Source organism: Nerophis lumbriciformis, linkage group LG26, assembly GCF_033978685.3.
Source record: "Nerophis lumbriciformis linkage group LG26, RoL_Nlum_v2.1, whole genome shotgun sequence".
In the NCBI taxonomy this organism is placed as follows: Eukaryota; Metazoa; Chordata; class Actinopteri; order Syngnathiformes; family Syngnathidae; genus Nerophis; species Nerophis lumbriciformis.
Genome location: NC_084573.2, coordinates 23,553,832 through 23,575,944, shown reverse-complemented (window position 1 = coordinate 23,575,944; position 22,113 = coordinate 23,553,832). Strand labels below are relative to the sequence as shown.

The 22,113-nt window shown below is 40.0% G+C and overlaps 1 protein-coding gene across 1 annotated transcript in view; it reads right to left on the bottom strand.

Annotated features, from left to right (window-relative positions):
* Positions 1-22,113, bottom strand: part of ryr3 (ryanodine receptor 3) — a 307,276-nt gene that overhangs the window by 59,561 nt on the left and 225,602 nt on the right. Inside the window, exons 49-69 of the mRNA XM_061987153.2 lie at positions 18,003-18,223; positions 16,797-16,887; positions 15,640-15,780; positions 15,247-15,410; positions 15,000-15,078; positions 14,831-14,920; positions 11,083-11,226; positions 10,943-11,005; positions 7,463-7,538; positions 7,247-7,370; positions 7,034-7,149; positions 6,911-6,978; positions 6,702-6,823; positions 6,538-6,587; positions 4,099-4,159; positions 1,744-1,982; positions 1,577-1,658; positions 1,223-1,353; positions 1,031-1,149; positions 731-929; positions 570-664 (exon numbers count right to left, since the gene is read on the bottom strand). Of these exons, the coding sequence (XP_061843137.2) occupies positions 570-664; positions 731-929; positions 1,031-1,149; positions 1,223-1,353; positions 1,577-1,658; positions 1,744-1,982; positions 4,099-4,159; positions 6,538-6,587; positions 6,702-6,823; positions 6,911-6,978; positions 7,034-7,149; positions 7,247-7,370; positions 7,463-7,538; positions 10,943-11,005; positions 11,083-11,226; positions 14,831-14,920; positions 15,000-15,078; positions 15,247-15,410; positions 15,640-15,780; positions 16,797-16,887; positions 18,003-18,223 (2,475 nt within the window). The remainder of the gene's footprint in view (positions 1-569; positions 665-730; positions 930-1,030; positions 1,150-1,222; positions 1,354-1,576; positions 1,659-1,743; positions 1,983-4,098; positions 4,160-6,537; positions 6,588-6,701; positions 6,824-6,910; positions 6,979-7,033; positions 7,150-7,246; positions 7,371-7,462; positions 7,539-10,942; positions 11,006-11,082; positions 11,227-14,830; positions 14,921-14,999; positions 15,079-15,246; positions 15,411-15,639; positions 15,781-16,796; positions 16,888-18,002; positions 18,224-22,113) is intronic.

Sequence of the window (22,113 nt, the reverse complement as noted above, 5' to 3'; positions counted from 1 at the left end):
GACAAGGTGGGGGTGGGGGTCTCATTATGAATAATAACGTGTTAATATAAAATCTATAATGGTTAACAACATAAAACTAAGATTTTGACAGGGTGGGAGGCAATTTTTGGGAGGCGATTTTTGCTGCACAAATGTAGCACAAACGTTTGGGACAAGTTTAGGGAGATTTTGACAACATGGGTGGCTGGTTATGAATAATAAAATGTTGATAGCATAACAACTAATAGACAAACAAAACCTTGCATTACAAACGTTTTGGACAAGCTTGGGAATATTTTGACACAGTAAAAACATAACTATAATAAACAACACATTTTTGCAGCACAAACGAATGGGACAAGTTTGGAGAGAAGGTTACGAATTGCAACATGTTAATGACATAAAAGCTACAACAGACAAAACATTTTTGCAGGGGAGATTTTGGCAAGGTTGAGGGGTATGAATGAAAACATGTTAACATAACTTTAAAACGTTAAACGATTGGGACAAGTTTGGGGAGATTGGGGAGATGACACTAGTGACAAAGTGCCAAACTATTGAATACTGCACTTGCTCTGCTGTGGCGCTACCTTCACTGTCTTCTTCTTGAGCTTCTCCAGTGTGGGTAAAAAGTGGGTTCTCAGCAGACCAGCTCCAGCTTTACTGATGATTGGCTGAGAGTAGACTAGACAAGGAGACAAGAAGGCTTCATCCCCTCATCCATCGTTCCCCCACTCCGTCTGGTTCTTACCCGCGATCCTTTTCATCCAGGGGGCGTCATCAATGCCCAGGTTGCTGTTGAGGATCTTGAGAATATTCCCAAGAATGACGCTGAGATGTTCCGATGTCACCATGGTGCAGCACTCGCCGTTTGGAGGCGGGTTTTCTGGTCCTTTCTCCCACCAGTAAGACAGGTAATTACACAGCATGGGCAGGATCACCTCAATCACCTATCATCAATATGTGGGAGCTTCTCAATAAAAGTCATGGATGTGGAAGAATAACTCAAAAAGATGATTGTAATGAATGAATGACTTTTGTATATTCTGACCTGTGGCATCTCACTGTAGCGTGCACCAGTCTCTGAGACATCATTGACATCCTTCAGCAGCTTGTCAAGACGAGGCATCTCCAGACACATTTCCTCCACCGTATCAGGCATACTTAGGACTAGAAGGGGAACATTAACATTCAGCAATATGACTCTGTATAATATCAGCAGAGAACAGAAATGGACACTAACTGGCCCGCTCTCGTGGAGTCTTGGTGTTAAAGACTGACAGCGGGTTGTGGATGTTCAGATGGGGCTCCAGGAAAGCCACAGGCATGGCGCCTACTAAGGTGGCCAGGCTCTCCCCGAGTGCTGGCAGATACCTGCAGGTCAACATGGGAATACAGTGACTATACCAATAACAGCCCCTTAGAAAATCAATAAAGCCACGGCAGCTTTTGATATCAAACTATATTTCTTCAAACAAAAATTGCAGTGTACTACTGTTATTCAGATGGATCCAGTGAGATGTGGTGAGGTTCAAGGCCTGTGAGGCACTTTGGATTTTTTTTACATCACATTTTTAATATTGATCGGCCCTCCCACCTTTCAACAAACATGCTCTTTCCTGTTCCCAGAGAGTAGATACAGGTGAGGATTCTGTAGCAGGACAGCTGCACATCATCCACTGAAACATTTTAGATATAGCGCAATCACCAAAATACAAGACGCAGCTGTGGGACAGAATTTGCGCATATGTCGAGAAAACTCACAGAGCAGGTCAACTCCAAACTCGTGTGTTCTGATGTGATCGAACAACGCCGTGATGATGGGCAGAAGCGCCACGGTCACATAGTGGATGCTATGGCTCACGCTTTTCATTTGAGCACGCGACTGCATGAACTTCCCCAGTTTGAGCATCTCGAGAAGCTTCTCCAGGTCCTCCGAGGCATTCTCAAAGAAGGTCCGAAAGCCGGCTTTCACCAGCTCGGCCCCGGACTTCATCACTGTTCTGAGAGAGGAATGACTTTGGGTTAATTGCATGCGATTCAATACTGTATATTATATATAATAATACAGGGGAACATCAATTTACAAACTTAATTGGTTCTTGAACGGGGTTAGTACATCGAAAAAATTGTCTAGGGAAGCACATTTCTCTTTAATGTAAATATGAATAACGGGTTTCAGCATAGACAAAAGTGCCTATTTTAGGTTTGTTCACTTTGAACACACTATAAAGTGCTGTACAGTACTGTATATCAAACAAACATAACAAGGGGCTAATGGATCAACTTGCTCTTTATTAAACCAAAACAACGACGACGACAAGCCAAACTATGTTGAAGAGGTTCATTTAGCCTACTAATGTGTATTTATAAATGGTTGATTTATATAGGCTAGTAAGGTAAAGTTTTGTACCTGACGAGATAGGCTCCAGCGCCCCCCGCGACCCCAAAGGGAATAAGCGGTAGAAAATGGATGGATGGATGGAAGTTTCGGCTATCTTGCTTCTGCAGCCTTCATCAGAGGTGTCACGTGATGTTAGCCTGACGTCATCTGTGATGTGTTATATGGATTGTTCCATCACACCTGAAGTGGTGGGATGGCGGTGTTCCTTGGTGTGCGCCGGGGGTAGGTCGGGGCGCCCCCTGTCGTCTGGATGTCTACCAAACTGCCGGGGGAGGCCCTGCAGGACTGTGTCCCAGGTGTGGGATAGTTGGTAGGCTCCTTTGTCCCTGTTGACAATCTTTGGGGCCCGCTTCCTGATTTGGTAGACGTTTGGTAGACATCCAGACGACAGGGGGCGCCCCGCCCTACCCCCGGCGCACACCAGGGGACACCGCCATCCCACCACTTCAGGTGGGATGGAACAATCCATATAACACGTCACAGATGACGTCACGCTAACATCACGTGACACCTCTGATGAAGGCTGCAGAAGCAAGATAGCCAAAACTTGTCAGGTACAAAACTTTGCCTTACTAGCCTATACAAATCAACCATTTATAAAAAAAGACAGGCTAAACTGTCCTGTATGCTCTGCCACCAAGCGCACACACACAGAACTCCCTTTGGTGCCCTCACTAAAGATTAGAAATCACAAAATCCTTAACTTTAACAACAATATTGCAACAATAATAAACATTAAAAAAAGTGAAATCCACTTATATTAATTTCGGCAAGGAGTTGCTGACGAGAAAGGAACAGACAAACTAAGGAAGAAAAGGAAGGGATCGGGGGGAGGGACTGTGTGTGTGTGCTTTGAAATAGGTCTTCTTTGGAATCTTTTTCCAGAAAAGTCTGGTCTCATCACAATTAAAACTTGCTTTGGTACGAAGCCTGCTTCGTCGATTCTTCCATACTTTTTGAGACTTGTAGTGTTAGCAAAATAAAATTTGTCAAAAGTACAAGCTGAGTAGTGACTAGTACTGTGCTGTGTAGCTAGTGACGCGGAGGGCTCCGCCTCCTCAAAAATGCTGCGCCCTGTTTTTTGCCAGCAGGCGGGACACCAAACGAATGAAGCAATTGTACACAGAGATATGCTTCGCACACGGAAGCACATTTGGCTCGATCTAAAAGTTCGTAATCCGAAAAGTTCGCAAATAAAGTGGTTCGTAAATCGAGGTTCGTGTTTTAACATGATTCAATTTAAAATACTGTTTAAAAAAGAAGTACTGAAGAAGTACGAGGAGGAAAGAGAGTGATGCCCTCAGCACAGAGCGATAGGAGAGAGGTGTATGGTCAGGGAGTGTTTGGGCCTGTGTGTGTGTGTGTGTGTGTGTGTGTGTGTGTGTGTGTGTGTATGTGTGTGCGTGTGTGTGTGTGTGTGTGTGTGTGCGTGTGTTTTGTCTCGTCTTGTCTTGTCTCATAATAACAGCGGTACTATTGTATTGTTAGTGTACAGGAGTTTTTTTCTTGTATTTGTTTGTATAGTATTGTTCTTGTATTATATTGTTTATGTTAAATGTGGAATGAGTGAGAGGGTTTGGGATATTATAAGCATCTGCTTCATCCAACCCCTTTTCAAGCCTTGCATAAATGTCTCTGCCAAAATGTAAAAAAATGTGTGTTGTTGTACTGTGCAGGTTTGAAATAAATACTTCAATTCATATATATATACTTGCCTGGTGTCGAGTGAATGAGTGAGGATGTCCAGGCAGCTCACCATCATCGAAGAGTCACTCCCTGTCAGAGAAAATGTCCTTATCATTTGAGTGGGACTAAATATTCATGTAATCAATCAGTGTGTGAATGTGTGTGTGTGTGTGTGTGTGTGTGAATGGGTGAATGTGGATATAGTGTCAAAGCGCTTTGAGTTCCTTAAAAAAGGTAGAAAAGCGCTATACAAGTACAACCCATTTACCATTTACCATTCAACTTCACTTCATACCAATACACTCAATATTGTATAGTTGTCAAAAGTACCGGTACTACAACACACAAAAAAATACATTACCTGTATTTTTCAGTATCGTCACTACTGATTACTGTACAAAACATACTCTCTTCTAAACAAATGATAATCGAAGTGTGTCAACGTAGCATAATTGGACGTGTGACATAACTCCGCTTCACAACACACCTGATACGCTCCAGAGAATGTAGCAGACATTACCTGTGATGCACTTTAGTGACTTTGTCGCAAAATTTTTCAGTAATCAAATACAAGCGGTTACAAGTATTCAGATCTGCCACCACAAGGCCATGAAGTGTGCATTGCCACAGGATGCAGAAAACGTACAGACTTTATCACTTCTATAAACGCTAAGAAAACACAGCTTGGAGACGCTGGTTTACTTATTTCAACAGGAAGCCAAAGTGCGGCCTGGGAGTCATTTGCTGAACATACTGTAGCTCTTTTTTATGGGCCCTCAGCACATTGTGGGAATAAAATAAACATAAAATCTTGGAAAATTTAAAAATAGAGCAAAAAGGCATAACATAATGAAAAAAGGCTGAAATGTTGATAACGAACAAAAACAAATATTTGTCTTTGAATATATGTTTTAGCCTTTTTATTAGCCTATTTTATTACAAATTAAATGTCATACTACCACCACACTGAAATAATGTGTACAATATTGTTTGTTTTATATATTTGAAGTCTCCATAGCACTGCTGTTCTTTTTAAAACGTAATATAGTTTACTACTATTATTTATGAGCATATTTATAAGTACAGTATTATTTGCTTTAATATACTGGGAGGCTATAACCCAATACTTCTAAACCACTGGGCAGGAGCCTATTGTTGGGCCGTGAGTGCCTCCGAGAGGGCCGCCAAAAAACATCTGTGTTTCAGCTGTCTGTATGGGACGCAGCGGTACGCCGTTGTAATACACTTTTCCACATTTGTGTCAGTAATGACAATATCAAGCAAACAGAAGAAGTCAGGAGCTAAAGTCAGAGAAGTTTCTTAAGCGCAAAAATTATGACTAAAGTGGTGAAGCTGTATTTTCATTTGTACTTTAATTTTGACAATTTAGTTAAGGAACATATACATTTTTATTAATTTAGTTAGAATTAAAAGCACAACATAATTGTACATAAATGTAATTTTTCATCATTGTTATGATATATTTCATTATAATTTATTTTTGTAATCAGCCTGCCTAAAGCCTTGATAATAATCTGTGTGATTAACACATGCTTTCATATCACTTGACAAAGTTTATTCTGTTAAACTGTAAATAGGTTATATATAGTTATTGAATACAATTAAAACTAAGAGTAAGATAACTAATTCGGTATTAATATATGAGTGGGCCCCGGGCCCACTGTGGTGGAAAAGTTGGGCACCAAGGTCAAAAAGGTTAAGAACCCCTAAAATAGGCCACTGCTGTTCTTTTCTAGTTTACCTCTTGGCAGCTGACATTGCAATTTAAATTATTTGCAAAAAGATGTTGAAGCTCAGTGCTATTACCTACTTAACAGTTGAAAACAGTTTTTGATAAAGTAGTGAATTTAAAAGTATTTGGGAAATTTGTAGGTATCAACTAGTGCAATTCTGGTATCAAGACAACCCTCCAATATTGTTAGCAAATACGAGGCGCTCAAAATCACATAATTGCTGTTAACTCGTATAATGTTCCTTATTCCTTATTACACTTAGACTTAGACAAACTTTATTGATCCACAAGAAAAATTGTTTCACACAGTAGCTCAGTACAAAGGATGGAAAGGGTAATGATGGAAAGGATAATGCAGGTATTAAGTAGACAAAAAATGTACCACAGTAGTAATATAAAATATAACATATGTAATATTTATATATTATATATACAGTATATAATATATACTGATATATTATATTATTATTTTATATAATAGATAAAATAAATAACAAATCCCAATTACCATGTACAATATTACAGTATATGTAACATCTGCAGCAACATTTCTTTTTTAATTAAATTAAATAAAAAAAATAAAAAAAGGGCAGCATAAAATAGAGAGTAGATGATATATATAGAATGTTATAGAATGTTCTGTGATTTACACAGCGACCTTATCAGAAATTGCAAGCGGTGCGAGGCAAAGAAGGGTGCAAGAGGACAGTCTTACCAAAGAGAGAAATCCTGTGTCTGACAAGAGCTGCCAGTTTACAGAAAAGGCTGGGAAAAAAGTGACAGGAAGATAACACATTTTCCATATAATGCCATTCAAGAGAGGATAATGTGAGGGTGAAGAAGCAACGATGAGCAAGATAATAAAATGCAAGATTTTACCTTGTGACCATCTCCTTCTCTTTGTTGGAGGCACAGCCGCAGCTGCTCATGTTGTTGTTGAGCGTGGACAGGAAGTAGAGGCAGTGGTTCTTAAATGTTTGATCTGTCAGGGGGAGAAGCACCTGCACACAACATTCATCACTATTACTCATGCAGATACTATTTTTTCACCCCAATCAGTAATGACGAGTGCCGCTGGATTTCCAGACCTTGGCAAAGAACTTGATCTCCTGGTCATGAGGTGACTTGTCGGTCTTCCCACTAGTGGCCATTGCCTCTGTGAAGAAAGGGGTTATCTGGTATGCAGATTAGTTCAAATGCACTCAACTCACCAAGATGAGCGATAAACTCCTGGGCCGAGTCGACACATTTCAGCAGCCTCTTGAGAAACTTGTAGGCAAAGCGTTTCTCCATGGATGAAGAGTCCTGCTCCATGTCCATCAGACCTCTGTGGACATACGATAACCACACTAAAAACCTGGTGGGGTTGTGACACAATGTGAGTTGTTCACTATTAAAGTATACATCCAATGAGTGAACTGGACCTTGTTATGGCATAGCCGCTTATCTGCAGGAACTTGAAGAGCTCCTGCGCCTTCTCCCTGTCTCTGTACTTCTCTTTAGCAGTCAGGGTATCATAGGGTACCAATAGCGGGTGGGTCCCTCCTCCTGGTGGGGCCACGTCAAGTTCATAATCATTATTATCAAACAGTAAAGATAGGAAAATGTACAAAAAAAGTACATATCGAATGTTCTTATACCTTTGCTAACAAGTTCACTTTTCTTCTTCCTGGCCCAGATGTTGTGATAATTTTCTGCAATCACCTCGACCATGCCCTGCAGACATCGTCATATGACAGTCTGCTCACTCCGCTTATGTGTGGTACAATTAAAGCCACCATCTGTCTCATTTCTACAGTTCACTGGAGTGGGAGTGACAGTAAGAAAAGCTGTGACTCGCTTGAGGAGAAGTTGTTTTGTGCCGCATGTTGGTTTGCATACGTAAATCTCTAAACCTTGTATATAGGACATAAGAATATAAGTCTGAGCCAGACTTTGTAAAAACATGCAGGTACACAACATCTAGGATTGTCATGTTAAAGCAGTGGTTCTCAAACTTTTTTTGTCATCCCCCACTTTGGACAAGGAGGAGTTTTCAAGCCCCACCTGCCCCCATCGCCCCAACAGAGCGCTAATGCCAAGCTTTAACATTTTCAAATTTATTGAATATCAAGTTGTATACATTCAAACTCAATAACATAAAATAACATCAAGTTCAATAATAAATAAAATAAAAGTGCCACTTTGCAATCTCTGCAAAAAAAAAAGGAGGAGCTATGCATTTGGCAAGACAGGGCAAGTGACAGCACTTTGCCCCAGGAGAGCCACCTTGCTTCACTGTGAAACAGCACGGCTGTATGATCAGCTCCCATTTCCTCACACAGTGCAGAGAACAGTCGCACTTTCAGTGGTCGTGTTTTGATCAAATGTACCGCGCTCACAACATCTGTTAAAACCTCATTGAGTTCAGGGCTGAGCTGCCTTGACGCGAGTGCTTCCCGGTGAATGACACAGTGTGTGCCCGTCAGATTTTTGTTTCTCTGCAGGCGCTGGCTCTGGCTCGACGACCTTTGAGGTGCGAGTCACAAATGTATATATTTGTGTAATTGTGGTCCACACATTAGCCTGCTACCCATCCGCGCGAAAGTTTGTTCCGCTTAGCCCCGCCCCCGTTAGTTACTGTTGCTATGTCTGTCAAACTTTCGCTCCTACCGAGAAATTTAAAGCCTACAGTAAAAATAAGTACCGGTAATTTCCATTTATTTATATAGCGGATTTCATAGACAGAATCACAAAGTGATTTACAGTGTGTATAGAAAATGAAAGCATAATAAAAAAGAAAATCTAAGAATATAATAATAAAAAAAAAAATTTAAAGTGAAATTTCCTCCCGTTCCTCGCGCCCCACCTGTCATGTCTCTATTTCCCACCAGTGGGGCGCGTCCCACACTTTGAGAAACGCTGTGTTAAAGCATGGTCCAACAAGAATATGTTACGAGAATTGACTTTGGGTCCTGGATTCGGTACCTTTATGCTTTTTGTCAGTAATACTGAGTACCGATTCACGTAAAATCAAATGGTACCATATTTTGATACTTGTTTTGCGCAACAAGTCGTGTCCGGTTGCAAGCTCAACAATGACTCCAGCATTTGGTGGGCAAATAGGCGTATTTCATTATATTCCATGCCAACAAAGCAAGCATGCCTGATAGAAAGGGCTCAAAGGTAAGGCTCCACTTCGCAAAATGCGCTAGCTTCAATGCTAATTCACATTGGATATGCCATACACATGCTACTGATTAGCATTAGCAATTTTACATGGGGATAGATGTCAACACCATCAAATTTGGTAATTAAAACTACAACTAAGATGCACATTACAATCAAACAGCTGATGTGTAAAAAGTACAATACTCACAGTGTAAACACTTTGTAAGGCTTAACCAAAGACAAGATTTAGGGTTAGGGTCTACTGAAAATAAAGGTTTCAAAAAAGTACCTTACACACGCATATTGTATCTAAAGCACTACAAAATGATTATGCTTTGATTTAAAATACTGGTCAAAATTGTCCAAAGATGTATTTCACCAATAAATGTGAGGATGTTTGCATTTAATTAACGAACATTTGCAGGTTTAGATCAGGAGATGTTGTCGTGAGTTTTTTAAGCCCTTTGAGACACTCAATAAAAGGGCTATATGAATACATTTTCATTGATTGATTGGCAAGACTGTCAGATACAACCTAATGGCAAAGACTACTTCCCAATTACGGCAACTAGTGATGGGTCAAATTACACAGATGACCATCCTTAAACAGTAACAGTATCGGGGCGGTGTGACTCGATGGCAGACTGGTCGTCCAGAAACTTGAGGGTTCCTCGTACAAGTCCAGCTTCCACCATCCTAATGACTACAGTTGTGTCCTTGGGCAAGACACTTCACCCACTTCGCCCACAGTGTCACCCACAAAAAGTGTATGAATGTGTGTGGGCGGACTCCCTTGTAAAAGAGATTCCTAATCTCAATGGAAAAGAAATAGAGTTCAAAGGTTTAAAAAAAAAAAAAAAACACAGAGAAAGTGAAATGAATGGATACTTGCAAATGACACTCAGAAGTGTAAGAAAATTATTGATACTGAAATATTGATACTGTATACTGGTATCGGGAATTGGTACCGTATCAGTTCATATAAGAACGGAACCCCTCTTTATATGTGGGACATGTGAGATAGCACCCTGTGCTGGATTTTTTTAGCTACATTTTACCAACTGCAGATTGCAATTTTGTGTTTGACTTGCCATAAAAATTATTTACAAATCAAAGTAGGGAAAATAAATCTGTAAAAATACAGACGAGCTAATGCTGAACAGCGAAAAGTCAGGGCTCTACTGTATTTGCGTCAATATATGGTACTAATTTGCATAGCATATTCTTAAAATATCAGATTACTACTACTATGTAGATTATCAATATGTTGGGCTAAACCAAGGGTTCGTAATCTTTCGGACCTCGGGGCCCAACTTTTCCACTACAGAGTGGCCTGGGGCCCACTCAAATATTAACACTGAACTAGTAATCTTACACATGATTTGAATCATGTTCAAAAATTATATCTTACCTACTTACTGTTTAAAAACTTGTCAAATGATATGAAAGCGTGTGTTAATCACAAATATTATCAAGGCTTAGGTCAGGATGATTACAAAAATAAATACCAATCAAATATACTACAAAAGAAGGGACTTATAAAAACGGATGAAAAATAAATGTAAACATAATTACGCAATGCTAAAATAGATCAATTCTAATTAAATCAATAATAAATAATAACAAAAATATATATTTTTTTAACTAAACTGTCATTACAATGCAGGTGCAAATGAAAATACATCTTCAACAATTTTGTCATAATTTTTGCGCTTAAGAAACTTCTCTATGACTTTAGCTCCAGACTTCTTCTGTTTGTTTGATATTGTCATTACTGCCACAAGTGGTGGATAAGTGTATTACAATTGAGTAATGTTGCTGCTAATGCAGACCACAGCTAAGGAACGGATATCTTTTGGCACCCCGTTCTTTGGCGCTCGCGGCCCAACAATGGTTAAGAAACACTGGTCTAAACATTCTGGACGGTGGAGACAATGTTTTAGCAATTACAGATTTTTAAAAAACCTAACCTGTAACTCTCTGGACAAGGTGACGTTGTGTAGATCTGCCGGAGCAGGAGAGAATCCATTGACCTTGTAGGTCAAAAAACAGATGTAACAAACACATTTATTTTTTGCCAAATTAGAGGAATTCGCTATGGAGACTTTACCTGAATCTCTGAGATCTTTTTCTGCTTTTCACTCTCCCGCAGTTGGAACATGGCTTCTCCTTCCTTGGTCCTCTCAATGCTCCAGCCCATAGCCAGCATGCTCTTCAAGGACTCCTTCACCGGCCACCGGTACGTCTCTTTCTCCTGCCGCAAACACTCCCCTTTTAGACGTCTTGCATTCATTCATGTTTTGTTGTATTAAGACTAGAGATCGACCAATTATCGACACCTATATTTGGTATTTTGACGTATATTGGTATCAGACTTTTTCTTCAGCAGATACAATATATACACATATGATTCCATTATTAAATTGTGAAGTACATAAATAACCACTGCTCAAGCACCAGCCCGCTTACCCTGCATGAGAAAAGATCCCTTCTTGCTGCAACCCAATTTTCTATTCATTAAAAAAAAAAGCTTTCATTTTCAATAATTCTCCCCAAATATGTTTTGAAATCTGTCAGGGCATTTATTTTAGTTCCTATGAGAAATTTCTCTTGTCTTCTCGCTGGCCGCCTGCAGTAGACTTAGACTTAGACAAACTTTATTGATTCACAAGGGAAATTGTTCCACACAGTAGCTCAGTTACAAAGAATGGAAAAGGTAAGGATGGAAAGGATAATGCAGGTATACAGTAGACTAAAACTGTACCATAGTAGCAATATAAAATATAACATATGTAATATTGACATATTATATATACAGTATATATTATATACTGATATATTATATTATTATATTATTATATAATATATACAGTATATAACAAATCCCAATTACCATGTACAATATTACAGTATATGTACAGCTGCAGCAAAAAAAGGGCAGGATAAAATAGAGAGTAGATCAAGCAGAAAAAATCCAGTACGTCTCCTTTACTTACCTGTCAAAACTTCTGAGGTTTGCCAGGAAATCCAGTTTTTGTCCTTCTTTCCTGGCGTCTTAATGGTCCTGTTTTTTTGTTTTTGCTACTGCAGCGATTGACAAGCCTCCGTCCACAACACTCGAAGCGTAGGCTAATTATAGGAGCGCGGAGAGTTTCGTTTTCCGTGATTCAATCAAATAACGCAACAGAGACGAACATAAGGACGGCAGAAAAGATTTCTCTGTCAAAAATAGTCATTCACATCGACGTCCCACTGGGGTGAGTTTTTCCTTGCCCTTATGTGGGCTCTGTACTTAGGATGTCGTTGTGGCTTGTGCAGCCCTTTGAGACACTTGTGATTTAGGGCTATATAAATAAACATTGATTGATTGATTGAAAAATCCAAACTTTGTGTAAATATTATGAGAAATAGTAGACTTATTACATAAGTAAAGAAGTGCAGGCAGCAGCTCACACGTTATCATTCTTTCTATAACATCCAGGAAGAAAGTATGTCAGCCAACTTGAAAAATGTGTCGACTATAAGCTACAATCAAAGTTCGATATAACGCGGTCATTGGGGTCTATGAAGTACTGATAGCGTTATTCCTAATAAAGAAATCCTTATTTTTTTACCCTTTTTTTGACAAAAGTTATGCGCTGGAGCTCGGCTGTCTATACCTGCTTGGTAGATAGTGCCCTTACGCTACGTGACGCGAATGGTGGATTGTGCTCCAATGTCACAGAATGGGGCGGTGGCAATACCCACTAGTAGGTTTGGACATCACTTGGTAAATTTTTTGTTATTAGGGCCCAAGCAACAGACAAAGCCATGCAAGGGAGATGCAGAGCACCACAAGGGCCCTATTGAAATTGCTGTTTATCTTCTAAATGTTTGGACACATCCCACTGGGAGGAGACCCCGCGGCAGGCCAAGCACCAGATGGGGGGATTACATCTCCTCTCTGGCCTGGGAATGCTTCGGGATTCCCCAGGAGGAAGTCGCTAATGTTGCTCTGGAGAGGGAAGTCTGGGGGTCTCTGCTGGAGCTGTTGTCCCCGCGACCCGATTCCGGATAAGCGGTTGAAGATGGATGGATGGATGGATGGATGGATGTTTGGACAGCTTTTTGAGGCCCTTAACAGGCACGAAAAGTCCCCATTCTTGCAGACGCTTCAGGCATGGTGAAAAAGTTTATATTTTGGTGGTCCCAAAAATGAAATTTTAAAATTGGCTCCTTTAAAATCAGAAGAAAACAGAACCCCTTCTACTAGTTTCACATATCAACAAGAAAATAGCAGGAGACGTTAATCATGACGTGACGCATATAGAAGTTTCAGGAACCCATGTATGAAAACGAAGAGGAAGTCGGTCATCTTGGTTTTCGTCTTCCATTTTTTTGTCGAAAAAAAGAGGTTGTAATTTAATGAACTCCTCCTTGGGACTTTGACCAAATGAGTCATGGTTAGAATTACAAATACTATACATATTTTCAATACTAAATTGCAAACAAATTAATCCTACCCCATAAGATGTGGGCGTGGTATGGCGCCAAACTTTGCTCCGACGGTTTTTAGCCATTTTTCAGCAAAAAAAAAAAGGGTCCTACTTTAACAAACTCCTCCTAGGGACTTTGGCCAAATAAGTCATGTTTAAAATTACAGATACCACGCATAGAGGTGATGATAAATTGCAGATACATTTTGTCTACGCCATAAAATGTGGGCGTGGCATGGCGCCAAACATTGCTCCGATGCTTCGCCACAAAACATGAAACGTTAATAACTCGGCTCCACAAACTCAGATCTTGATCTTATTTTAATTTATTTCCTTTTTTTTTATTTAATTCGATTTTATTTTATTTTATTTTATTAGGCCCCTAACAGCGGCGCAAACCCCAAAGGGGCGATGCAGAGCACTGGAAGGACCCTATTAAAATTGCTCTTTGTTTTCTTCTTTGAGTGCCTTTTTGACACTGTTAACATGCACGAAAAGTCCCCAGTTTGCAGGCGCGTCAGTTACGGTGAACATTTTTATCTTTTGGGGGTCCCAAAATTTTTAGTGGTGGGTCAGGGCATCGGGAAGGACGTGACCGCAAGCATCGTTCATGCCGGCTGACTTATGTGAACCCTGTGGTACAAGGGCCCGTTTACAACACTGCTCGCAGCTTAAATTTGTATTACGTTTTTTTTTTTTAATTCCTTCTTTTCCGTGTAAGTTTGTAAATACGCGATAATTTGGTGAAAACAATGCGATTGACTCTGGTGGAAAATTCGGGGTCCATGGCACAATCGCGTTATATAGAACGTTGCATAGTACTGACCACGTTATATCGAACTTGGAGTGTACATGAAAGAAACATTTGCTTTAATTTAAATGTTTGCAATATTTCAGGGTTCCTTACGATAAAACCTAATTTATTACATCCATAAGCTAATATAAAATTGTATACATTTGACGAGATGGCGAGTTATTGTGATGTAGAGAAATCCTATATTTTTACCAATTTTCCCAGGAGATTTCCCATATTTTGAAATGCAAATGTCGATGCTCCTCTTGGACACATGTAATAAAGGTTTTTGTGAAATCCCCAAAAGTTTTTGGTGCTAAATCGACCACGACAATAGTGCCGCACAAACATTTCTATTGGTGTGAAGATTCCTAAAAATAAAATGTTAAAAAAACAACTTAAAGCCTTGTCCAGCTGGGAACTGACATACTATTCATGTTCAAATAACTTTTACTGCAAATAGTCGGCTCTAAATATTGGTTATCGGCCTCTTTGACTACTAATATTTGGTATCGGTATCGACCCTGAAAAAAACATATCGGTCGATCTCTAATTAAGACAAAGCATTCTTTGTTTTTATGTGCACGTACCTTCTCACCAAGAGCTTTGTAAGGCTTTAGCAGTGGATGTTTTTTGGCAAGCTCATCCATACTTTCCCCATGTTTCCAGCCCGCTGACACCTGGAGCAGCCAACACAAGAGAGACGATACGTCTACTTTTCATCACACATATTACAAATCAAAACATGCAGGTACAAACCTTCTCCGATGACCACTTCTCGTGGGAATGCTCTGCATATTTGTTGGCAATGTACTCAAGTTTTTCAGGTAGGGAGATACTGCAAAATAGAGATTGTGTTTGATTAAATGAACACTTAATGGGACATTTTACGATTAAATTTGTAGCGTGTGAACAGTCTGGATCATCACTAAATGCCTTTTTTTATTGTTCAAATCAATTATACACAATATGATTTTATATTTGTGACAGACTTCTAAATGCTTACTTGGCAGTGTTTATAGGTTTGGGGTCAAAGTTCCCCTGTGCGTCAATAGAAGCATGGTTCTCCAGTGTTGCTCCCAAACTGGCATCCACAAAGTCAGGAGGCAAGGCTCCAGCAATGGCACAAAGGCACGAGTTGGCCATTTTGAACAGGTCAGCATCATACTTCTGCAAGAATAGAGGACCGACAGCTGTTATACGACGCATACTCAGGTCAGAAGAGAGGGGAGCGCTCTTCTGTCACAGACTTTTCAATTATTAATCCGTTTTAGCAACATCACACGTTGCTGCTTCACTGAACTTTCTCGTCACTCTGATTTCTCGGACCCGAAACCAACATGCGGAACATGCTAGACAAACGGATCAATGAGCTTTCAAGACGATGCCTCGGTGATACCTTTTGAGACAGGGAGTCAAAGATTCCCCAGAAGAGTTTCTTGGTCAGGAGGAGCTCTTCTTCGGAAGCTGTGCCATAGCTCCCCATCCCAGATGGAAGGCAGTAGTATTTCCAGTTTTGCTCATAGTGGTTGGTCAGTAGCTAGAGATCCAACAAATAATACAATGTAAAAAAACAACAATTAACATGCATTTGAAATAACACAAAACATTTTAAATTATATTGTTTAACTAGTTTAAAGGCGATTCATCTTTATCGATTTGCACTATTTTTTTAATTTTTTATTTTTATTTCTATTATTCTCTTTTCTATTGCATGACTGCACCAGAGAAGGAGCGGCTTTTAATCTCATTGTACATGCGTACATTAGAATTTACGAACTAATTAGATCGAGCCAAATATGCCTGTGTGTGCGAATGCTTCAATCATTAATTTTGTGTCCCGCTGGCAGCCATTTTGTACAAGTTTTTAATTGTGATGAGACCGGACTTTTCTGGGAAAAGTTGCCAAAGCATACATATTTTACAGCGGAAGAAAATACATTATCTCTCGTTCAGCGGAGTCTTTTCCAAGAGCACACACACGGCCCCTCCTTCCCGTCCCCTCGGCTGCTCATTTGCCGATGACAATGTAAAAGTGGATTTGACTTTTTTAAATGTTTATTGTTGCAGCAATATGGTTGTTAAAGTGAAGGATTTCTGTGATTTGTGATGGTTTGTAAGGGAACCCTAAGAGACTTCTTTGTGTGTGCGTATGTTGGCAGAGCAGCACATACAGGACATTTAAGCTTGTCGTTGTTTTTGCTTGTTAATAAAGAGATAGTTGATCCATCACCTCCTTGTTATATTTGTTTGATAAATAGTACTTTATCACACTCTATATTGTGCTCAAAGTGTACAAACCTTTACTAAAATATGGACTTTTGTCGAGGCTGGAACCCATTATTCATATTTACTTTGTTTCTTTGGGAGAAACTTGCCTTACTATACAAACTTTCCTATTTACAAAACCTGCTAAAAAAACAATAAAGTTCGTAAATCGAGGTTCCACTGTATAGTCACAATGAGATGCATTTCTTTTATTCTTAAATTCTTACTATCCATAGTAATTTATTTTATTTAGAATATCATAAAAAAATGTGCGGTGTATGTTCTTACCCAGAGAGGTATTTTGCAGTATTCCGTGAGCATTGGGACGTCAAACACCAAACGTCTGAGCAGTTGTTGCATCATAGAAGGTCTCAGATGCCTACAAAGCAAGTTGAAATATGTGAATGTATCACCTGGAACAAGGGTTCTTAACCTTTTTGATCTTGGGGTTCAACTTTTCCACTACAGAGGGGCCGGGGACCCACTAAAATATTAACACTGAATTAGTAATCTTACTCTTGATTTTAATCGTACTCAATAATTATATCTAACTTACTTAGTTTAACAGAATAAACCTTGTCAAATGATATGAAACTATGTATTAATCACTAAGATTATTATCAAGGCTTAGGTAAGGCTGATTACAAAAATAAATACTAATCAAATATACTGCAAAAGAATAAAATCATAAAAACTGATAAAAAAAAATATATAGATACAATTATGCATTGCTAAAATAAATACATTCTAACTAAATTAATAATAAATAATAATAAAATACATTCTAACTAAATCAACAATGAACAATAATATACTTACTTCTTAAATAAACTCGGTGCAAATGAAAATACAGCTTCACCACTTTAGTTATATTTTTTGCGCTTACGAAATTTCTCTATGACTAACTCCAGACTTCTTCTCTTTGTTTGATATTGTCATTACCACTGTGTACCGCTGCGGCCCAACTTGAGGGTTCCAGGCTCGATGCCCGCTTCAGCCATCCTCGTCAGTGCCGTTGTGTCCTTGGGCCAGATACTTTACCCACCTGCTCCCAGTGCCACCCACACTGGTTTAAATGTAACTTAGATCATGGTTTTCACTATGTAAAGCGCTTTGAGTCACTAGAGAAAAGCACTATATAAATGTAGTTCACTTCACTACAGAGCACAGCTAAGAAACAGTATTTTTTGACGGCCCACTAGGGTGAGATTGCGGCCAACAATGCTGTATGGTTGGGAAACATGGATCTAGACGATGGAATGGAAATAATAGTCTCCAAACCTGGGTGTTTTATGGAAATCATGGACTGAAATGTTAATTTAGGTGTAACTTACCAACTTCCCAACTACGGAGTACAATTAGCACTAATACTACTGCTACTGTTTTTTTGTGCTACCACTGCTTTTTTTCCTGTACTTATTTTTTTATTTTATTTAATATATTCATTGTAATTATTCTTATTTTTTATTTTTTAAACCTCCATCCCTAGCTTACTTGCAGATAGCCAGCAGACACTCCTCAATCACATCCCTCTGGGCTTTGGTGAGGGAACGCCCTTTGGACAGTCGGTAGATGGTTTGAAGCGTGGCGTTGATCAGCGATGCCTGGTGCTCCGTGCTGGCAAACAGGGCGGCGCAGCGAGTCAGCAGAGGCAGCAGAGCGGCACCAATGTACCTGTTCATGGCCAACGCCGTCTCCGAGGTACTCAGAACCTCCTGCGACACAGACGACAGTGGGTACACAGGAGATGAAGAGTGTAAATCTGTGCTGTTCAACTGGCGACCACTTAAAAACTTAAAAACTTGGGAGACAAACATTTTTGCAGCGAATTCCTAAAAAACACGAGAGTGCTTCTCTTTTTGACAGCTATTTTTCGTAATGTGATTTATTTAACTTAGGTATTGCTCCAGCTTGTTTACTTCGGATGCAGACAGTAGTCATTTGTTCAACTTATTTAGTTATACTAATGGTGTTCCTCATGGTTCAATTTTAGGTCTTCTCTTTGTCATCATCTTGGCTATTCAACTGGCAGCCAGTTAAAAAAAACTTGTGAGAGACTCACAATTTTCCAGCAAATTCCTTAAAACACAAGAGGGCTCATGTTGTATGGAGGAATTTGGACCACTGTAAACACATTGGCAGATACTTGCATTGACATGTAACCTTGCTAGCAAACATAGAACTCTGGGGTATAAACTTGTGATGTACAAACCCCAAAACCAGTGAAGTTGGCACGTTGTGTAATTCGTAAATAAAAACAGAATAGAATGATTTGCAAATCAATACTGCAAAGACAAGATATAATGTTCGAACTGAGAAACTTTTTTTTTTGCAAATAATCATTCATTTAGAATTTAATGGCAGCAACACATTGCAAAAAAGTTGGCAGAGGCATGTTCACCACTGTGTTGCATGGCCTTTCCTTTTAACAACACTCAGGTAACGTTTGGGAACTGAGGAGACCGATTTTTTAAGCTTTTCAGGTGGAATTATTTCCCATTCTTGCTTGATGTACAGCTTAAATTGTTCAAAGTCTACGTTGTGGTATTTTTTGCTTCCTTATGCGCCACACATTTTCAATGGGAGACAGGTCTGGACTACAGGCAGGCCAGTCTAGTACCTGCACTCTTTTACTATGAAGCTACACTGTTGTAACACGTGGCTTGGCATTGTCTTGCTGAAATAAGCAGGGTTGTCCATGAAAAAGACGTTGCTTGGATGGCAACATATGTTGCTCCAAAATATGTATGTACCTTTCAGCATTAATGGTGCCTTCACAGATGTGTAAGTTACCCATGTCTTGGGCACTAATACACCCCCATACCATCACAGATGCTGGCTTTCGAACTTTGCGCCTAGAACAATCCGGATGGTTCTTTTTTCTCTTTGTTCCGGAGGACGCGACGTCCACATTTTCCAAAAACCATTTGAAAGGTGGACTCGTCAGACTACAGAACATTTTTCAACTTTGCGTCAGTCCATCTTAGATGAGCTCGGGCCCAACGAAGCCAACGCCGTTTCTGGGTGTTGTTGATAAATGGCTGGCACTTTGCATAGTAAAGTTTGAACTTGCACTTACAGATGTAGCGACCAACTGTAGTTACTGACAGTGGTTTTCTGAAGTGTTCCTGAGCCCATGTGGTGATATCCTTTACACACTGATGTCGTTTTTTGATGCAGTACCGCCTGAGAGATCCAAGGTCACGGGCATTCAATGTTACGTACAGTGATTTCTCCAGATTCTCTGAACCTTTTTATGATATTACAGACCTTAGATGGTGAAATACCTAAACTCCTTGCAATAGCTCGTTGAGAAATGTCGTTCTTAAACTGTTCGACAGTTTGCTCACGCATTTGTTCACAAAGTGGTGACCCTCCCCCATCCTTGTTTGTGAATGACTGAGCATTTCATGGAAGCTGCTTTTATACCCAATCATGGCACCCACCTGTTCCCAATTAGCCTGTTCACCTGTGGGTCTTTTTTGCCACTTGTGCCAGCTTTTTTTAAACATGTTGCAGGCATCAAATTCCAAATGAGCTAATATTTGCATTGCAATTAATGCAAACTCGGAAAAAGTCAAGGGACAAAGAACTGGACTTTTCATGAGGTACATGCCACAATCAAGACAATCGTGGCTCAAATTGATTCATTATGTCTTCAAACTGAATATATATGTTCAGTTTCTTACATTCAGACAAGTTTTTACCTCAACATGTTTTGACTCATCTGCAGTCTTCCTCAGAAGGGTCACCTGACCACTGTAACTTGTCGCCTATCAGCTGTACTTCCTAGGCGTGGCAGACCTATCACATCTACCTGGTTCGCCACACCCCCTGCCGCTTCTGGAGGAGGGCGTGGCGGTGTGAGAATGCATAAATGCTCCCTCATCTCAATTCATAGTGTCCTCGCACTGCTTCCTTATTTGTAAACCGCCTTGTCGCTGTCAATGATTAGCTTATTTCTTCTGCATTGGGACGCACTCCTCCAGAGAACATCAAGTGGCTGGGGGTGCGGCCAAGCAGGTAGATTTGACAGGTCTATTTGCGCATGGCCACGCCTAACTAGTCCAGCTGACAGGCGACACGTCACAGTGGTCAGGTGACCCTTCTGAGGAAGACTGCAGACAGATGGAACATGTCAAGGTCAAAACTTAACTCCATCTTTTATACCCAAAATGTGTCTGAATATACAAACCCCGTTTCCATATGAGTTGGGAAATTGTGTTAGATGTAAATATAAACGAAATACAATGATTTGCAAATCATTTTCAACCCATATTCAGTTGAATATGCTACAAAGACAACATATTTGATGTTCAAACTGATAAACATATTTTTTTTGCAAATAATCATTAACTTTAGAATTTGATGCCAGCAACACGTGACAAAGAAGTTGGGAAAGGTGGCAATAAATACTGATACAGTTGAGGAATGCTCATCAAACACTTATTTGGAACATCCCACAGGTGAACAGGCAAATTGGGAACAGGTGGGTGCCATGATTGGGTATAAAAGTAGATTCCATGAAATGCTCAGTCATTCACAAACAAGGATGGGGCGAGGGTCACCACTTTGTCAACAAATGCGTGAGCAAATTGTTGAGCAGTTTAAGAAAAACCTTTCTCAACCAGCTAATGCAAGGAATTTAGGGATTTCACCATCTACGGTCCGTAATATCATCAAAGGGTTCAGAGAATCTGGGGAAATCACTGCACGTAAGCAGTTAAGCCCGTGACCTTCGATCCCTCAGGCTGTACTGCATCAACAAGCGACATCAGTGTGTAAAGGATATCACCACATGGGCTCAGGAACACTTCAGAAACCCACTGTCAGTAACTACAGTTGGTCGCTACATCTGTAAGTGCAAGTTAAAACTCTCCTATGCATAGGCGAAAACCGTTTATCAACAACACCCAGAAACGCCGTCGGCTTCGCTGGGCCTGAGCTCATCCAAGATGGACTGATACAAAGTGGAAAAGTGTTCTGTGGTCTGACGAGTCCACATTTCAAATTGTTTTTGGAAACTATGGACGTCGTGTCCTCCGGACCAAAGAGGAAAAGAACCATCCGGATTGTTATAGGCGCAAAGTTGAAAAGCCAGCATCTGTGATGGTATGGGGGTGTATTAGTGCCCAAGACATGGGTAACTTACACATCTGTGAAAGCGCCATTAATGCTGAAAGGTACATACAGGTTTTGGAGCAACATATGTTGCCATCCAAGCAACGTTACCATGGACGCCCCTGCTTATTTCAGCAAGGCAATGCCAAGCCACGTGTTACATCAACGTGGCTTCATAGTAAAAGAGTGCGGGTACTAGACTGGCCTGCCTGTAGTCCAGACCTGTCTCCCATTGAAAATGTGTGGCGCATTATGAAGCCTAAAATACCACAACGGAGACCCCGGACTGTTGAACAACTTAAGCTGTACATCAAGCAAGAATGGGAAATAATTCCACCTAAGAAGCTTAAAAAATGTGTCTCCTCAGTTCCCAAACGTTCAAACTGATAAACATTTTAACATTTTAACATTTGATAAACATTGAGTGTTGTTAAAAGGAAAGGCCATGTAACACAGTGGTGAACATGCACTTTCCCAACTACTT